The sequence below is a fragment of the Mchenga conophoros genome, linkage group LG9 (assembly GCF_057382185.1).
Source record: "Mchenga conophoros isolate Kocher_MC1m ecotype Shallow Benthic linkage group LG9, M_conophoros_male_GT1.1, whole genome shotgun sequence".
Lineage (NCBI taxonomy): Eukaryota > Metazoa > Chordata > Actinopteri > Cichliformes > Cichlidae > Mchenga > Mchenga conophoros.
In genome coordinates this window covers 29,540,262-29,554,983 of record NC_140534.1, presented here as the reverse complement: position 1 = coordinate 29,554,983, position 14,722 = coordinate 29,540,262, and the positions used below count along the sequence as shown (strand labels likewise).

Below are 14,722 nucleotides of genomic sequence, written 5' to 3'. Positions count from 1 at the left end.
ATGGAGAGAAGATGTGATCTGGAGAGAAGAGGAATGGAAATCAGAAGAAACAAGACAGAAACTGTGAGAGTCAGAGGGAGACATTTGGAACCATAAAGCTGCAAGGAACAGAGGAATGATAATGAAGTTGGATGAGTTTACCTGAGGTCACCCATCCGAAACAATGGACAGATTTAGAGATGAGATAGTCTGAACATGTGCAGAGGAGGGATGCTGTATCTACTGGTGAAACGATGTTGACTATAGAGGTGGCTGTAGCTCAGGTGGCAGAGCAGGTCAGCCACTAATCAGAAGGTTAGTGGTTCAATCCCAGGCTACCAAATATCCTTGGGCAAGATACTAACCCCATGTTTGCTTACTGGTGGTGGTCAGAGGGCCAGTGTCCGGCAGCCTCGCCTCTGTCAGTGCGCCCCAGGGCAGCTGTGGCTACAATGTAGCTTGCCATCGTGAATGACTGAATGTAGTGTAAAGCGCTTTGGGTCCTTAGGGACTGAGTAAAGCGCTATACAAATGCAGGCCATTTACCATAGAGCTGAGAGGGACAAGGAAAGAGAAAAACTTCAGAGGGGGTTTGTAGATATAGTGAGCGGGGCATGCAGGGGAGATGATCCGCTGTGGTGATCCCTAAGCATTTAGGTAGTCAAATGGCGACCCAATCTCTCCAGAGAAGAGCACACTATATTTGCTTTACTTTGACAAGTAATCATGCCAATAATTATTATAGGTTGTAAGTTTTTTGTTATCTTTTATCTTGATTTCATTTTAACTTTGCTTTTCATTCAGTTAGCTTCAGCTAGTTCCCAAAGTAGGTTTGATGGTTTCAGTTCAGTTTTTATTGTTTGGAAAATGTTTAGTTTTAATCTTTTGAAGTATTATTGTTTTTAGAAAATATACACTAATCTAAATCTATTATTGTTTTTTTAATTAACTAAAGCGTTTTTCACATATAGTTTAAGTATTTAGGTTGTTTTAATTCTGATTACAGGTGGCACGGTGGCATGGTGGTTAGCACTGTTGCCGCACAGCAAGAAGGTCCTGAGTTCAATTCCAACATCAGGCCGGGGTCTTTCTGTGTGGAGTTTGCATGTTCTCCCTGCGTGGGTTCCCTCCGGCTTCCTCCCACCGTCCAAAGACATGCAGCTTGTGGGGATAGGTTAATTGGATAATCCAAATTGTCACTAGGTATGAATGTGAGTGCGAAGTGTTGGCCCTGCGACAGACTGGCGACCTGTACCCTGCCTCTCGCCCTATGACAGCTTGGATAGGCTCCAGTGCCCCCCGCGACCCTGAAAAGGATAAGCGAATGGATGGATGGATAATTCTGATAACTTCAAATTGCTTACAAACTCTGTCCTACAACCCCAACCACCAAAACAGTAAAGGAGTTAAAAGTTGAATTTGATCCCGCTTTTATTTTGAAAACCCCCACCTCAAGTGCCGACGTACTTTGCGCAAGCTTTACGCGGATGGAGTGAAAATAATTGACAATAAACACATATCGTATGCCCCCGAAAAAGTGAAGGAGTCTTGTGCAGGAGTCGAAGCTTTCACATCATCAATGATTCATTTCAATCCGGAAGGTGTCGTTTGAAGCTTTGTAGGCGCTGACAGCTGTTTCGACCCGGGGGGAAAATGGAGCATATCCGAACGCCAAAGGTAGCTAACGTTTCTTGCTAATTGCAAATGGATGGGATACAGTCGGCAGCTGGGCCTTGTCTGTTTGCGATTTTGTTGGAAGGCTCGAGTCAGGCTCCGTTTTCTGGCCATCAGTGTTCAGAGTGAATTTGCGTGAATCAACGTTATAGCGTAACGGCTAGCAGGTGTCGCCAACGACTCCAAATGTCAGCAGACGTGGCGAGCATCAATGAGCCGTTTGTTTTTCCCGTTCATCAGGAAGATCGGCTTCCTCTATCTAATTTTACTACTTGCACGCTCTGCTATTTATTGCGACAGATATCCACCGTCAGTACAGTCATTGAATTCAGTATGATTGAAGAAGCAAGGAAAAGCCGGGCCATATCCAGCACAGACTCGCAGGGCTGACTTGGGCTGTACGTCAAATTGGGCGATCGCAGTTTTATCGTAAGCATAAAACGCCAAAACAGTGAGCTCACTGCCTGGGCTAAATCACTCCCAATAGACCAGATTTAAAGGAAAGCAACCAGCTGAAAAAGGCAAGACTGGAGGAGTGCTGCAGTACGAGTTTAGCCCTGCCAGGCCTGTACTGCTAGAAAATATACTGCTATGTGTGTGCACAGCAGTATATGCAAGAGCTGATCCTTTTAACCCTTAAATCATTGATCCTTTCAAATCTGATCTGCAGCCACTCAAAAACAACCAACAACCGCCAACAGTCCTAGTACATACTTCATAATCTTCATAATTCCTTTTAGTCTGCCATAAGGTGGCTCAGTGTGCTTAATTTTATCTAACGTCTCTGTTTTTGATCATATTAGGAAGCAGTATCACACGATTCTTGAGGTTCAATGACAATTGTGCTATTTGTCAGTGGGAAAAAAAAAATGCTGAGATCTGGCATGTAGACAGACGGGGAACACCCATGCAGAATGGGTGTTCCCCATTTTTCTCCACACCTCTCAGTGGTTTGTCTGGTTTAAAAGTCGGAGGAGATTATTATTTGCTGTTATAGTGTTTAAAACAAACAAAGAAAACAAGCTGCTTGTTGTAGCAATCAGGGTTTAAGTTGCATAGGCATGTAACAGGATGAAACACAAATCCTAACATTAACTTCCCTATAAGATGGTATGAGGTCTCTGTCCTCCTTCTCTCTTCCCTTTCTCTCTAACCTGCTCTCAAGCACACGCATGTGGGCACACACACAAAAACAACTGACTTCCCGTATGTTCCAAGAAGCTGACTTATGACAGAGCCGCGACCCGCAGGTTGCTGAGCGACCGAGAGAGATTTGATCATCATATCTCAGCAAACGGAAACAAAGTGGAGGATGTCTGAGTCAACCGGAAACAGCTAATGTGATGAATCATGGATTCGGACAGCTAGTGCTAACAGCACTGCACAGTCCAAAAATCAGTGACTTTCCAAATGCACTTTGGCTATAGAGTGAAGGTGACAGGAGCTTTTATTTTGATATGTCTTGCATCTGTGATGCAGAAGGCAATAAAATACCGTAGATGCAACAGTGCAGAGCAAAGTCCAATGGTGATATTATTTGTTTGTTTTATATTGTTGTAACATCAGTCTCATAAAGATCTTTAAAAAGATTGTGCTGTATAAAACTGGTTTTATTCATTTATTTATTTTTTCTAGGATGTAAACCAGAAGCACATTAAAGGTTTTTTTTAAAACCTGTTATAGCTATTAGACCCAAGCCTGTGTGAAAACTCGTGACTTGAGTAAATATATTACTCATTATATCTGCTATTCTGTTTGGGCGTTTGTGGTATTAGTGCAATCAGTTGCTACACTTTCACTGTTGCAGCTACTGAATATAAATTTTTGAGAAGGAAGTCAAAACAAAATGAACTGTGTTTGACTTTAAGCTAGATAAGATTGTTTAATTAAGAGGCAGGTGGTTTGTTTATTAAGGCAGTGGCAGCAAATGTCACTTGTGACTGCACTTATTAAAATTAAACTGGCAGCTGATAGTGAGGACCAGGTGGCCAGGATTAATTGGTGTGCTAGCCAGAACTGGTGCCAGTAATTTTTCTGTCAGGTGTCAACCCTGCTCGCAAGATGCCATCTCTTGTAGTCTCAGTGTATCCAGCAAGAGAAGCAAAGGGTGCTCCTGATTATTTAGATATTACCATTATGTGCATCTGTTTTTGCAGGTGGAGCAGGTGCGGCTGTTGGATCGCTTCAGCAACAAATCCGTTCATGGCACTCTGTACCTCACAGCCACGCATCTCATCTTTGTGGAGAGCAACTCTAACAACTCGGCCTCTGCTGGACATGAGGTCTGGGTGAGTAGTTTTGTGCCAACTATGCTGCCCATTAATGCAGGTTTCAGAGTGCTTGCATATGGATGTCACCTCTGCGAATACACTGTTGTGCAGAGGCATAACTGGAGGATAGCAAGTGCTCACAGAACTTTTACCTCCTGTTGCCAGTTTTCTATAAATTGATGATGCAGTTTCACACAAACCAAGTGTGCTCTTTAGACAATTTGGGCCTGTTTTTAGTCTAATAATGAATATTTATTACCCTGCAAATGTTTTTAATACACTCCTGTTTTAGCTCCTAGCCTTCATGCAGGTTTGTTCTGTGTGTGTGGTTTAAAACCCCCTTTTTCTAGGCTTTGTGTTTAGGTGTATGATTCTTGCTGGGGTTCAAATCCTGAACGAGGCCCCAATTGTTATAACCTGTATGTGTGTGACATAATAATAAATTAGGTGAGTCGAAGTCAGTATCAGCAGTGTAAAGTGGTGCATGGATAAACTGGCAAGTGTATGAGACCTGGTGTGCAAGGAAAAAGCAAGTTAAGATAACCCAACGAAAGAACCAAACGAGGATGCAGAGGCATGAAGACAGCACAGGCACCATCACAGGACTGGAGTAAAGCACCAACAGGAGTGGAGACCGGCAAGACCTAGAGAGGTAGGGTCTTAAATAGCATCTCCTGAATCTCCACCCAGGCAACTCATGGAACCCAAAAACCACACATATGCAGAGCAAACCCGCATGAAGGCCTGGGGCCATAACAACTCCATCACTGAAGGAACCGTTGCAGTGCAATATTGCCATTGGCTGGTGGCAAAGCGATTCCTGTAGATGCCAAGACCTGGGTGGCATATGTTTTGAGCTCTCAAATCAAAACCAGAGGAATATATGCAAATGAAGGGCAAAACATACAGAAACTGGAAGTTCTGCCACATAAAGAACCATTAATGTGATCACTACAGGGAAGCCTGCAACCAGACAGTTTGTTTGCATGCGATTTGGGAAGGAGAGAAAGATTATGAAAGTTAATGTGTGGTAAGAGGAAGAGATAGAGTTTCAAAATGTGCACACGTAGTATTTGTCTGTGTGTGTTTTTCTTCCTGCCCCTGAAAGAGGATCGCTGTCAGTGCACTGTAAGAACTAGGTTAGTAACATCTAGCAGCAGCATTCTGGTTTGCTGATGGACTTATTTGTGCTGCAGTAGCGGCAAAGTGGTGGTGTTGGGTTATGCGAGAATTATGGGCGCGTGTTGCAATGAGCCTAGAGCAGGCACTGAAGACAAGAGGCTATTTAATATTGAGAAATTAGCTGCAACCGTTTAGAGCTCAGGATTTCAACACATGACTTGCAAGATTTTATTTCCTATATTGAGTTGTGATTTGTCAGAATGACTTCATAGCATCAACTAGCCCGGTTTAGTTGGTTTTACATTGTACAATTGGCATATACATACTTGCTGGAATGGTATTACTTCTGAGTTTGCACAATAGTGTTGCGCTGTATGAATCCTGTTTTTTTTTTTTTGTTTTTTTAAGCACTAAGTATTTAGTGACTGGCCTACATGCCTTGTGCAGCAGAACCTGGGCCGTGACCTCTTTCCCACCATCCTTCCTGTTTTCTGTGCATTACTTCCCTATGTGTGTCTGGCTCAGCGCTGTGTGTGCTGTAGAGTAATTTCAAAGTAACCGTTTGTGGTGTTTGTGTGTATCATAAAATATTAAACAGCATGTGAGTTACTGCCTTTCTCAACAACTGGTGAGATCAGCAATTAGCCTGTGTGTGTATGTGCACATGCGTGTGTGTCCCACTAGTCATTATCAATGCTGATCCATGTGCATCTTTATGATTTCTCTTGGTTGTGATACTCAAAATGCACTCATGAATATGGTGATGTGTGGCATCTGACTCTCTTGCCCTCTATACTTCTGGGTGATATTAAAATAATTCATGACTGAGCTGAGCTTTTTATAGCACTCTTCTGTTTAAATGCATGCTCTTGAACCCGATCCCCCCCCCCCCAACTAGATCCCTTTAATATTCCAAATCTTATCTGTTCTTCATTGTATTCATATTGCAGATAACACTCTCACTGTCCACTCGTGTTCATTGATGCAAATGTCTAGCCAGCTAATCACAAGGCAGCAGCTCAGTGCATTTTGGCATGTAGGATTGTCAAGGTGGGCTGCTGAAGTTCAGAATGAGGAAGAAAAGTGATTTAACTGACAATGAATGTGGTTGATGTTGCCAGATGGACCGGTCTGAGTATTTCAGAAACTGCTGATCTACTGGGATTTCTCCTCAAAGCCATCTCTAGGGTTTACAGAAAATGGTCAGAAAAAGAGAAAATATCTAGTGAGTAGCAGTTTTCTGGGAGAAAATGCTTTGTTGATGCCAGAGATCCCAGAGGAATGGCCAGGCTGCTTTGAGCTGATAGGAAGGCAACAGTAGCTCAAATAACCGCTTGTTACAACCAAGCCGTGCATCTCTGAATGCACAACATGCGACTTTAAAGCCACAGCAGCAGAAGACCACACTGGGTACTACTCCTGTCATCTAAGAACAAATAACTGAAGCTACAATTCACACAAGGCCACCAAAATTGTACAACAGAAGACTGAAAAATGTTGGCAGATCTGATGAGTCTGCAGCATTCAGAGGGTAGAGTCAGAATTTGATGGAAATGACATGAAAGCATGAATCCATCCTGCCTTTTATCAGTACTTAGGCTGGTGGTGTAATATTGTAAGGGATATTTCTTGGCACTTTGGTCCCTTTAATACCAACTGATCTTCATTTAAACTTTGCAAGTCTTTAGTAGTTCATTGAGCCTCTTTAAATATGAAACTATTCTCTAAACTGAGGTTCCTAAAGAGTAAGGCTTTAATTTTGACATACGTGTTTTTTAAAGTGTGCATATACAATGAGTCCTAGAGTTGAAGAAAAACATTTGTATAACACACACAAAATATATTAGTATGTGTGTATGTTTTGTAAAATATAAAAACAGCACCAGGCTTTATTAACAATACGCTAATGTCATTGTTGGATAGTGTACTTTGTTTAAATTAGTGTATATCGACCCAGCCACTGTAAATCACCAGCCTCTCTTTTCACGTCTTCTTTTTGCCTCCTCTTTCCTTGTCTGCAGATTTTGCACCATCATATAGCCTCTGTGGAGAAGCTGTCCCTGACCACCTCTGGCTGTCCACTGGTAATTCAGTGTCGCAACTTCAGGGTGGTTCATTTTGTTATACAGAGAGAAAGAGACTGCCACGACGTCTACAGCTCACTGCTTCGTCTTCTACGGCCAGGTCAGCTTCGCGTTCTATTCGCTTTGGGCATTTCTCCTATCCACTTAATGCCTAAACAGAGATACATTGACATATTAAATAGTGCTTTCTCATCTGTCTGTGTTTAATGGGTTTCTCTCTGTTTTTCTTCTCTGCGCAGTATGCTATGAAGAGCTTTATGCTTTCTCCTACAACCCCAAACAAAATGACCAGCAGCGAGAGGAAGGATGGCAGCTCATCGACTTGGGGGCGGAGTTTGAGAGGATGGGCGTCCCCTGTGACCAATGGCAGCTCACTGATGTGAACAGGGACTACAAGGTAGGTAGTAAAATCCAACAAAGTCCTCTGCCCACTATAAACTGTATTTATTTACAGATTCTAAACATTGGTACCATCACTGTGATAGTAGTAGTATTTGTGATAGTATTGATATATTATTTACTATAAGTTGACTTATAGTATTTCTGTGTATTGGTCATTGCATGTCTGCATTATGGCTTTAAAAGTGCCAGAAGAACATACTCAGAAAGGGATGTAACTCCAAACGACCTCTGTAGCGACTGAGTAAACACAAAAGAGGAAACGACTGTGACAATAACTGGATTTATTTAAATGGATAAAAAACATTCCCGCCATGTGGTCACAGCAGATGGCAAAGTCCATTAGGCTGGCCTCTGCACTTAAACCAGCTCCACCTTCAGCTTCCTCTGTTGCTTAAACAGGGATAGGCTGGAGCAGCAGATGAAAACAGAAAAAAAGAATTACTGCAGCTTGTACAAGTCACTGACAAAATCATGTAAACCTAAAATGTGCAACATTGTTTAGTCTTTAGCTTAGTGTCATAATGTATTAAAACAAATTAATCCGAATAATTAAACTAATTGATTGTCAAATAACTTAATTGCAAACGAAGTTAATGTGAAAATGAGGTGGGCGTATGAAAGCTTACTCTGTATCTGATTTAAACAGATGAATATTACCAGAGTATTTCAGTTGTGTGGTTGTGGACAGCACCGTCACAGTGGTACAGTCTGGATTAGGGCTGTTGATATAACATATATATCGGATGACGATATAAAAACGTCTATCGTATCATTTTACGCTATCGTTTGTTTCGTGGTGTCGCAAAATAAACTGTTTACGGCAATATTTTTTCATCGTTTTGATGGTCACTGTAGTGGCTATATTAATTTCTTAAAGTTCTCTTTCTCTTATATTTTATATAACCACACTACAGACGGACAAGCGCCTGTTTTTATGCGTTGTCGTTAGCAACAACGACGGTAACAGCATCGGTGTCCGCTTGTTTATGTTCCTCATAAACCTTTCACAATAAAGCTCAAGATCCTGTTGAGACTTTTCAAAATAAACTGAATCACGTGAAAGAGCAGATTATTTACGGATGAGAATTAAAAAAGAGCCGCCAGGTGCTAAAAAATAAACCTTAGACTTAAACGTTAGAACAGGCTTTTCCCCCCAGCACGCTGTGTAATAAATATTCACAAAGAATACGGCGGCTGATACAACTTATGTCTAAAAATGTACAGTTTCATGCATCGGTTAAAACACTTGACTCCAGCTACATGATGCGCAGCTGGAAACACTTCCCGCAAGACGAGCTGCCCGAGATTCACAGAATTTACAGAAAATGTTACATTTTTGTGATTTATGTCGTTATCAGGACGATAGAATTCTTATATCGGAATATGAGATTTTGGTCATATCGCATAGCCCTAGTCTAGATTCAGCTGGCATCCAAGTGATATCACACAGGCTGTCATTATTTGGGTTTAATGACAGCCTGTTAACATTATATCCAGGGGTGCACATAAGGGGTCCGCAGGTGCGCATTAGCTGTCAAAATAAAAGACGCGCACCAGATAAGAAGTTGCAACGCGCGTTTGCGTACATAAGATTTTCTGGAGGAGGACAGACATAGGTTTAGAACTCTAAAAGCTGTCAAAAAAGCAAGCTCCTTTAAGCAATTACTTTGGTGTTCCTCCACCTCCAAAGAAATGTCAGAAGGAGTCCGAACCGCAAAAGAAGCGCGTGTTCTCGGAAAAGTGGTTGCAGGAGGTGAGCTGGATTCAAACAAATGATGAACGCACAGAGATGTGGTGCCGTGAAAATCCCACTCTAGCGGACAAAAACAGTGCTTTTATATGTACGCGAACTCTCGTTGCAGCTTCTTATCTGGTGCTCGTCTTTTATTTTGACAGCAAATGCGCACCTGCGGACCACTTATGTGCACCCCTGATTATATCACAGAAACCAGTTCGACGTTACCACATCTTAAACACTGTGCGCTGTGGTCCAGAAGAGGGTGCTGGAGCTTCACTGTTAGTTAGCTCCAGCCTTAGTGTGATGGACTACAGAGTCTTTGAGTCAAAAGTAAGAATTTGTCTGTAAAGAAGAAGAGCAGATCCCTGCTCACAGGCAGACTGTATATCATGTGCCTTTATAGATTGTAACATAGTAGCACGAGGCATTCACAAGGTACTGCTGTCTGAACATGGACATTAGTACATTTTTAATTCTTATTTTAGTTAATGGATTTTGTTTGTGACTTTTTTCAGGTGTGTGAGACATATCCACGGGACCTCTATGTTCCTGTCACCGCCAGTAAGCCTATCATTGTGGGGAGCTCCAAGTTCAGAAGCAAAGGACGCTTTCCTGTCCTCACTTATTTCTACCAAGAGAAGAAGGTACATTAAAACTGTGACCATTTACATACGCCAATATTTGTCTTTGGTCCAGTTTCTTTATTTAGCTCTCCTTGGCAAGTTGTTGAGTAGTTACTGAGCAAGATCAAAGTCCAAATCTTAATATTCCTAAGGCAGTACAAGCAAAATGGAAATGGGATTGCTTAAATTGAAAATAGGGTCAACTCTCTCGGTTATATCGAAGTGCAAATATCATGGGAATGAACCAGTGGGATTATATATTAACACGTGCAAAGTTGAGTTGCTTGGCCAAAGGTGGATTTACAGCAAAGCTCATAAAATGTCTAACACGGAAAGGATTTGTACTCCGCTTAACAAATTTGCATGACATCTGCTCATTCGATTTTTTTTTTTTTTTTTTGGTGTGTTTGTGTATGGATGGAAATTTTGACCTTTCGCTGGCATTAGAAGAAACATCACCACATTACAGAAACGATTAGTAACCAAGGGTCTGTGAAATTTGATGGAATAGCTGCACTTTTTTTTTTCTTTCTTTAATTTTCTCGAACAAAACGTCAGCATCGCTGATGAACAAACCTTGCTTCCAAAGCAAGCGAGGGAAAGAACTCCCACACCCGAAATGTGCAGCATATTTTGAATTGTGATTTTCAGGTTAAACAACATTTAGGTGGGATGAGCAGTTAATGACCTAACATTCTGGGGAATCTTATTGTGTCAACTAGAAACACCTGACTTTTAGGGAAACAATGTAACTACTCAATGGCATTAACATCTAAGTAGTTACATTTATGGTGTTAGGTTAACCAAAAAAGTTTATGAGACTCATGTAGTTGTTCCATTATAGGCAACCATTAGAAGGAAGTAACACAGGCTCAGGTGTCCTGGTTTTAAGGTTATATTTAGATTTTTTTTTAATAACTTCTCGTTTTTACCAATGTACTCTCTTTACCCTGACAGGCAGCAGTGTGTCGTTGTAGTCAGCCTCTCTCTGGGTTCAGTGCACGATGCCTCGAGGATGAGAGCATGCTGCAGGCCATCAGCAAAGCCAATCACAACAGCCGATTTCTTTATGTCATGGATACCAGGCCGAAGGTAAGGTGGTGACGGCCAGGCAGTTTCTCAGAATAGCAAGCGTTGTTCATTAACTTTTAAAAATTTCTTGTATGTGTAAATGGGTTCAGCACTAAATGAATGTACTTTTGAAAACAGAGTTCAGAGCTCAAATGTGTTGTTGTTGTTTTTTTGTTGTTTTTTTCCTGTCCTGCAGCTGAACGCGCTCGCCAACAGAGCAGCAGGTAAAGGCTACGAGAATGAGGACAACTACTCCAACATCCGCTTCCAGTTTGTTGGCATTGAAAACATCCACGTGATGCGGAGCAGCCTGCAGAAGTTGCTAGAAGGTTAAACATCTGCTACAGACAGAGGATTTTAAAAAAGAAAGAAAAGATGTTTACAAAAAGGCTTTTTTTTAATGAATGTCAGTCAGTGCACAGTTAATCTTAAATTCCTTTGATCCTTTAGTGACTGGGACTCGGTCACTTTCCATGAGTGACTACCTGGTGGGACTGGAGAGTAGTGGCTGGCTTCGGCATATCAAGGCGATAGTAGATGCTGCTGTCTTTCTCACCAGGGTAAATGTTTTCTGGTTATACTTCTTTAACTGTATTCTGGTGGAAGCTGATAAAAAAGTCATTGTTGTTTTAAAAACCATATTTCTGTGCCATCTGTCTGTTCTCTTAATCCCAGGCGGTGACAGTTGAAGGAGCCAGTGTTTTGGTTCACTGCTCAGATGGATGGGACAGAACCGCCCAGGTCTGCGCCCTAGGGGCGCTGCTCATGGACCCTTACTATCGTACAATTAAAGGCTTTATGGTACCAGCCACAGACGCGTGATGTTGAACATGCAGATACTCAGATGCTCCATGTTCTCTACTCTTCACTCTTTGTTTTTCTTCTAGGTACTGATAGAGAAAGACTGGATCTCTTTCGGTCACAAGTTTGCAGACAGGTGAGGTTTCAACTGGAAAATGTGAAGCACTGCATTTGCTCCAGTTCACAGTCACAAGTTCATATTATTCTATACGTGGATTGTATGCTCTCAGGTGTGACCAACTGGACGGGGATCCAAAAGAAGTGTCTCCTATTTTCACTCAATTCCTCGAGTGCGTCTGGCAGCTGACTGAGCAGTTCCCACAGGTGAGTGGGAGAGTGCAAGCTACGTGAGATTTATATTTATTTCCTATGGTTTTTTTGCTTTTATTTATCCACAACTCTCCGTTTAGGCGTTTGAGTTCAGCGAGTGGTTCCTGCTGCAGATCCACGAACATGTTCACTCCTGTCAATATGGAAACTTCCTTGGTAACAATCAGAGGCAGAGAGAAGAGTTGCAGTAAGTCAAAAACACAGATTTATGTAACTGTTGACGGTTGAAATACTTTCTAATGTCAACTGTGAAATCTATCAGTCTGTCAAGACAATCTCTTTAAAAGATCTGTGCGTCAAGAAAGCCACACCTGGATTTGTTGTCACTGAGTTTGCAGATAACCAGAAGTGATAAAAGACATATAATGTGTAATCCTTCTTTTTAGTAGAAGACAAATAGATTAATTACTATATTGTGAGCTTCTGTATGCGTGTGTGTGAACCAACCATTGGACTATGTCGATATGCTCCCATGTGTCTAACTGCTGTTCTGGGTTGCAGACTAAGAGAGCGGACTCACTCCCTGTGGGCATTTCTAATGAGCGAGAAACGAAACCACCTGAATCCGTTCTACAGCCCTGCGTACTCCGAAGCACATCCTGTGCTCGAGCCCTCCACCCTGCCTTATCATTTCAAGTCAGTACAGCTTGCTCCCCTTTTGGTTGCTGCTTATATCTAGAAGTAAACCCTAAAGGATCTTATCTACATGTGTAACATTGTGATCACCAGGTTCTGGAGGAGTATGTACCATCAGTTTGACCGATCCATGCACCCTCGTCAGTCTATCCTGAAAACCATTTTGACTCTGAAGGAGAACAGTCGTAAGGCAGAGAGCACGCTGCAAGCACTGGAATCTGTGAGCACATTATTGCATATTGTCATATTCCTAAGTTTTAAGCTTGATCTTAATTTTGAGTATTTAAATGACTGCATGAGTATTTTTAATATATAGTATTTACAGTATAGTATTTGTATTTGAGTATTTAGATGTACTTTATATTTGGAATATGTTGTTTTATATACTTAACTGTCGTATCATTCAGAGGCTGCAGCAGCTTGGTGTAGTCCCGGTTGCAACATCCGACCCCCCCGCACCTCCTCCCACAAGAGATCAGCTCTCCAACTCCCACAGCCTCCCGCCACGTCCCGACTCCCTCATTCTGGGAGCGCCCATCAACCACAAAGAAGTGCAGCGTCACGAGGAAGAGGATGAGCAGGAGGAGGTGGGTGAGGAGGCCACTGAGAGCACAGATACAGAGCGGACAGTAGAGGGCAGCAGTGGCACCGAGAGCAGGAAGCAGAGTTATGGAGAACTGGAAGGGACGTATAACAGTGATCTGGTCAAAGAAGAGCCAGCTGTTGTCAGCCTGGAGTTTGGTGTAGCACGTATGACCTGCTAAAACCAAAAAAACAGGGATTGTGAGAGACTGAGGGACATGAGCAACTAAGTAAGAGAGCATACTGAAACTGTGTGTGTGTGTGTGTGTGTGTGTGTGTGTGGGTGTGTGAGAGAGAGTGGGAAGCTGTTGCTCTGTGTGGATTATGTGCCGATTTACGCATTGGTCCTGAATGGGCTGAATGGATGAAGTTGTGTGTCTGTATAGTCTAAAATCTCTATGGAAAGCCTCATTATTATGTCATATACTGCACTTACAGTGGGAAAAAAAAAAGCTTGTTTTCTTTTTTTTTATTAATGAATGTTGAAAAAGCACTATAAAAAATTAATGAATCGGGTAAGAAAAATAAATGAATCAAAAAACAAAGAAAAAAATGTCGTGTCTTGTAATTTGTACAGTCACGTTGTGCATTTTTGAAATACATGGCCTTGATATTCTTCACACGAAAATGCAGAAAATCCCAGTTTTGGCTCATGAAATGTTTCATTTCATCCAAAGGCTGAAATCCAGCCTAATCTGATCATGTTGGTGAGCTGACATTCCTCTGGTCTGAGTGATTTAAAAAATAAATAAAATCAGTGTAGAGAAAAAACATTTGTTTGAAACTGTTTGCTGACAGAATAGACAGTTTGTTGACGTCATTTCCAAGAAAACGCACATCAGGTTATGTCGTTGGCAACACCAGAAGGTTTCAGAGGGATTTTTCATTATGACCTACCTACAGAGTAAATTTAACACGGACGTATATGTCACCTGTGCATTTCCGCCTTAACTAGACTGCTATAATTTGTTGCTCTTCTTGGTGCTTCTGCACTTTGGTTGGGAAACAGATGATGAATCATGTGTGGGGTAAATACCAAACTTGAATTGGAGTATGTTTACATAAATACAGGAAGAACTCTAGGACAATGAAGCCTCTTTAATCCTATTTCTCTTCGATCAGGTGATCTTTCTTACTAATGCTTACTGATGCTGATACCCAAATCCTACTGGTTGTATCTGCCATGTCAGTGACTTATTATTTATGACAGCTGACCTCGATTAAAGTTCACCGGCACATAAAAAACACCGCGTGCATGCAAGGTTAAGTTCTGTGGGTTTGGATAGCTAAATACTGTTAAATTCAACAATAACCATAAAACTGATTCCCCTAACTGTGATCTTTCTGCTTGAGAGGTTTTGAAGCTCAACAAAAACCATGACATAGCAGTTCTCATAAGTAAAAAGAACT

At 41.7% G+C, this 14,722-nt stretch overlaps 1 protein-coding gene across 1 annotated transcript; it reads left to right on the top strand.

The window, feature by feature from the left end:
- Positions 1–1,440: 1,440 nt before the first annotated feature.
- On the top strand, positions 1,441–13,865 carry mtmr6 (myotubularin related protein 6). The gene is made up of 15 exons (XM_085287429.1): positions 1,441–1,656; positions 3,810–3,941; positions 7,067–7,229; positions 7,369–7,526; positions 9,785–9,913; positions 10,850–10,984; positions 11,160–11,292; positions 11,414–11,523; positions 11,639–11,764; positions 11,851–11,900; positions 11,995–12,088; positions 12,175–12,281; positions 12,596–12,730; positions 12,824–12,950; positions 13,138–13,865. Exons 1-15 carry the CDS (start codon positions 1,633–1,635, stop codon positions 13,492–13,494), a joined length of 1,980 nt encoding a protein of 659 aa, XP_085143555.1. The 5' UTR covers positions 1,441–1,632; the 3' UTR covers positions 13,495–13,865.
- Positions 13,866–14,722: the final 857 nt, after the last annotated feature.

Coding starts and splice junctions, on each gene's coding strand:
- mtmr6 (XM_085287429.1), top strand. CDS start 1,633: ATGGAGCATATCCGAACGCCAAAG. Junction 7,527..9,784: donor ATGTGAACAGGGACTACAAG/GTAGGTAGTAAA, acceptor GACTTTTTTCAG/GTGTGTGAGACATATCCACG. Junction 11,765..11,850: donor GTACAATTAAAGGCTTTATG/GTACCAGCCACA, acceptor TTTTTCTTCTAG/GTACTGATAGAGAAAGACTG.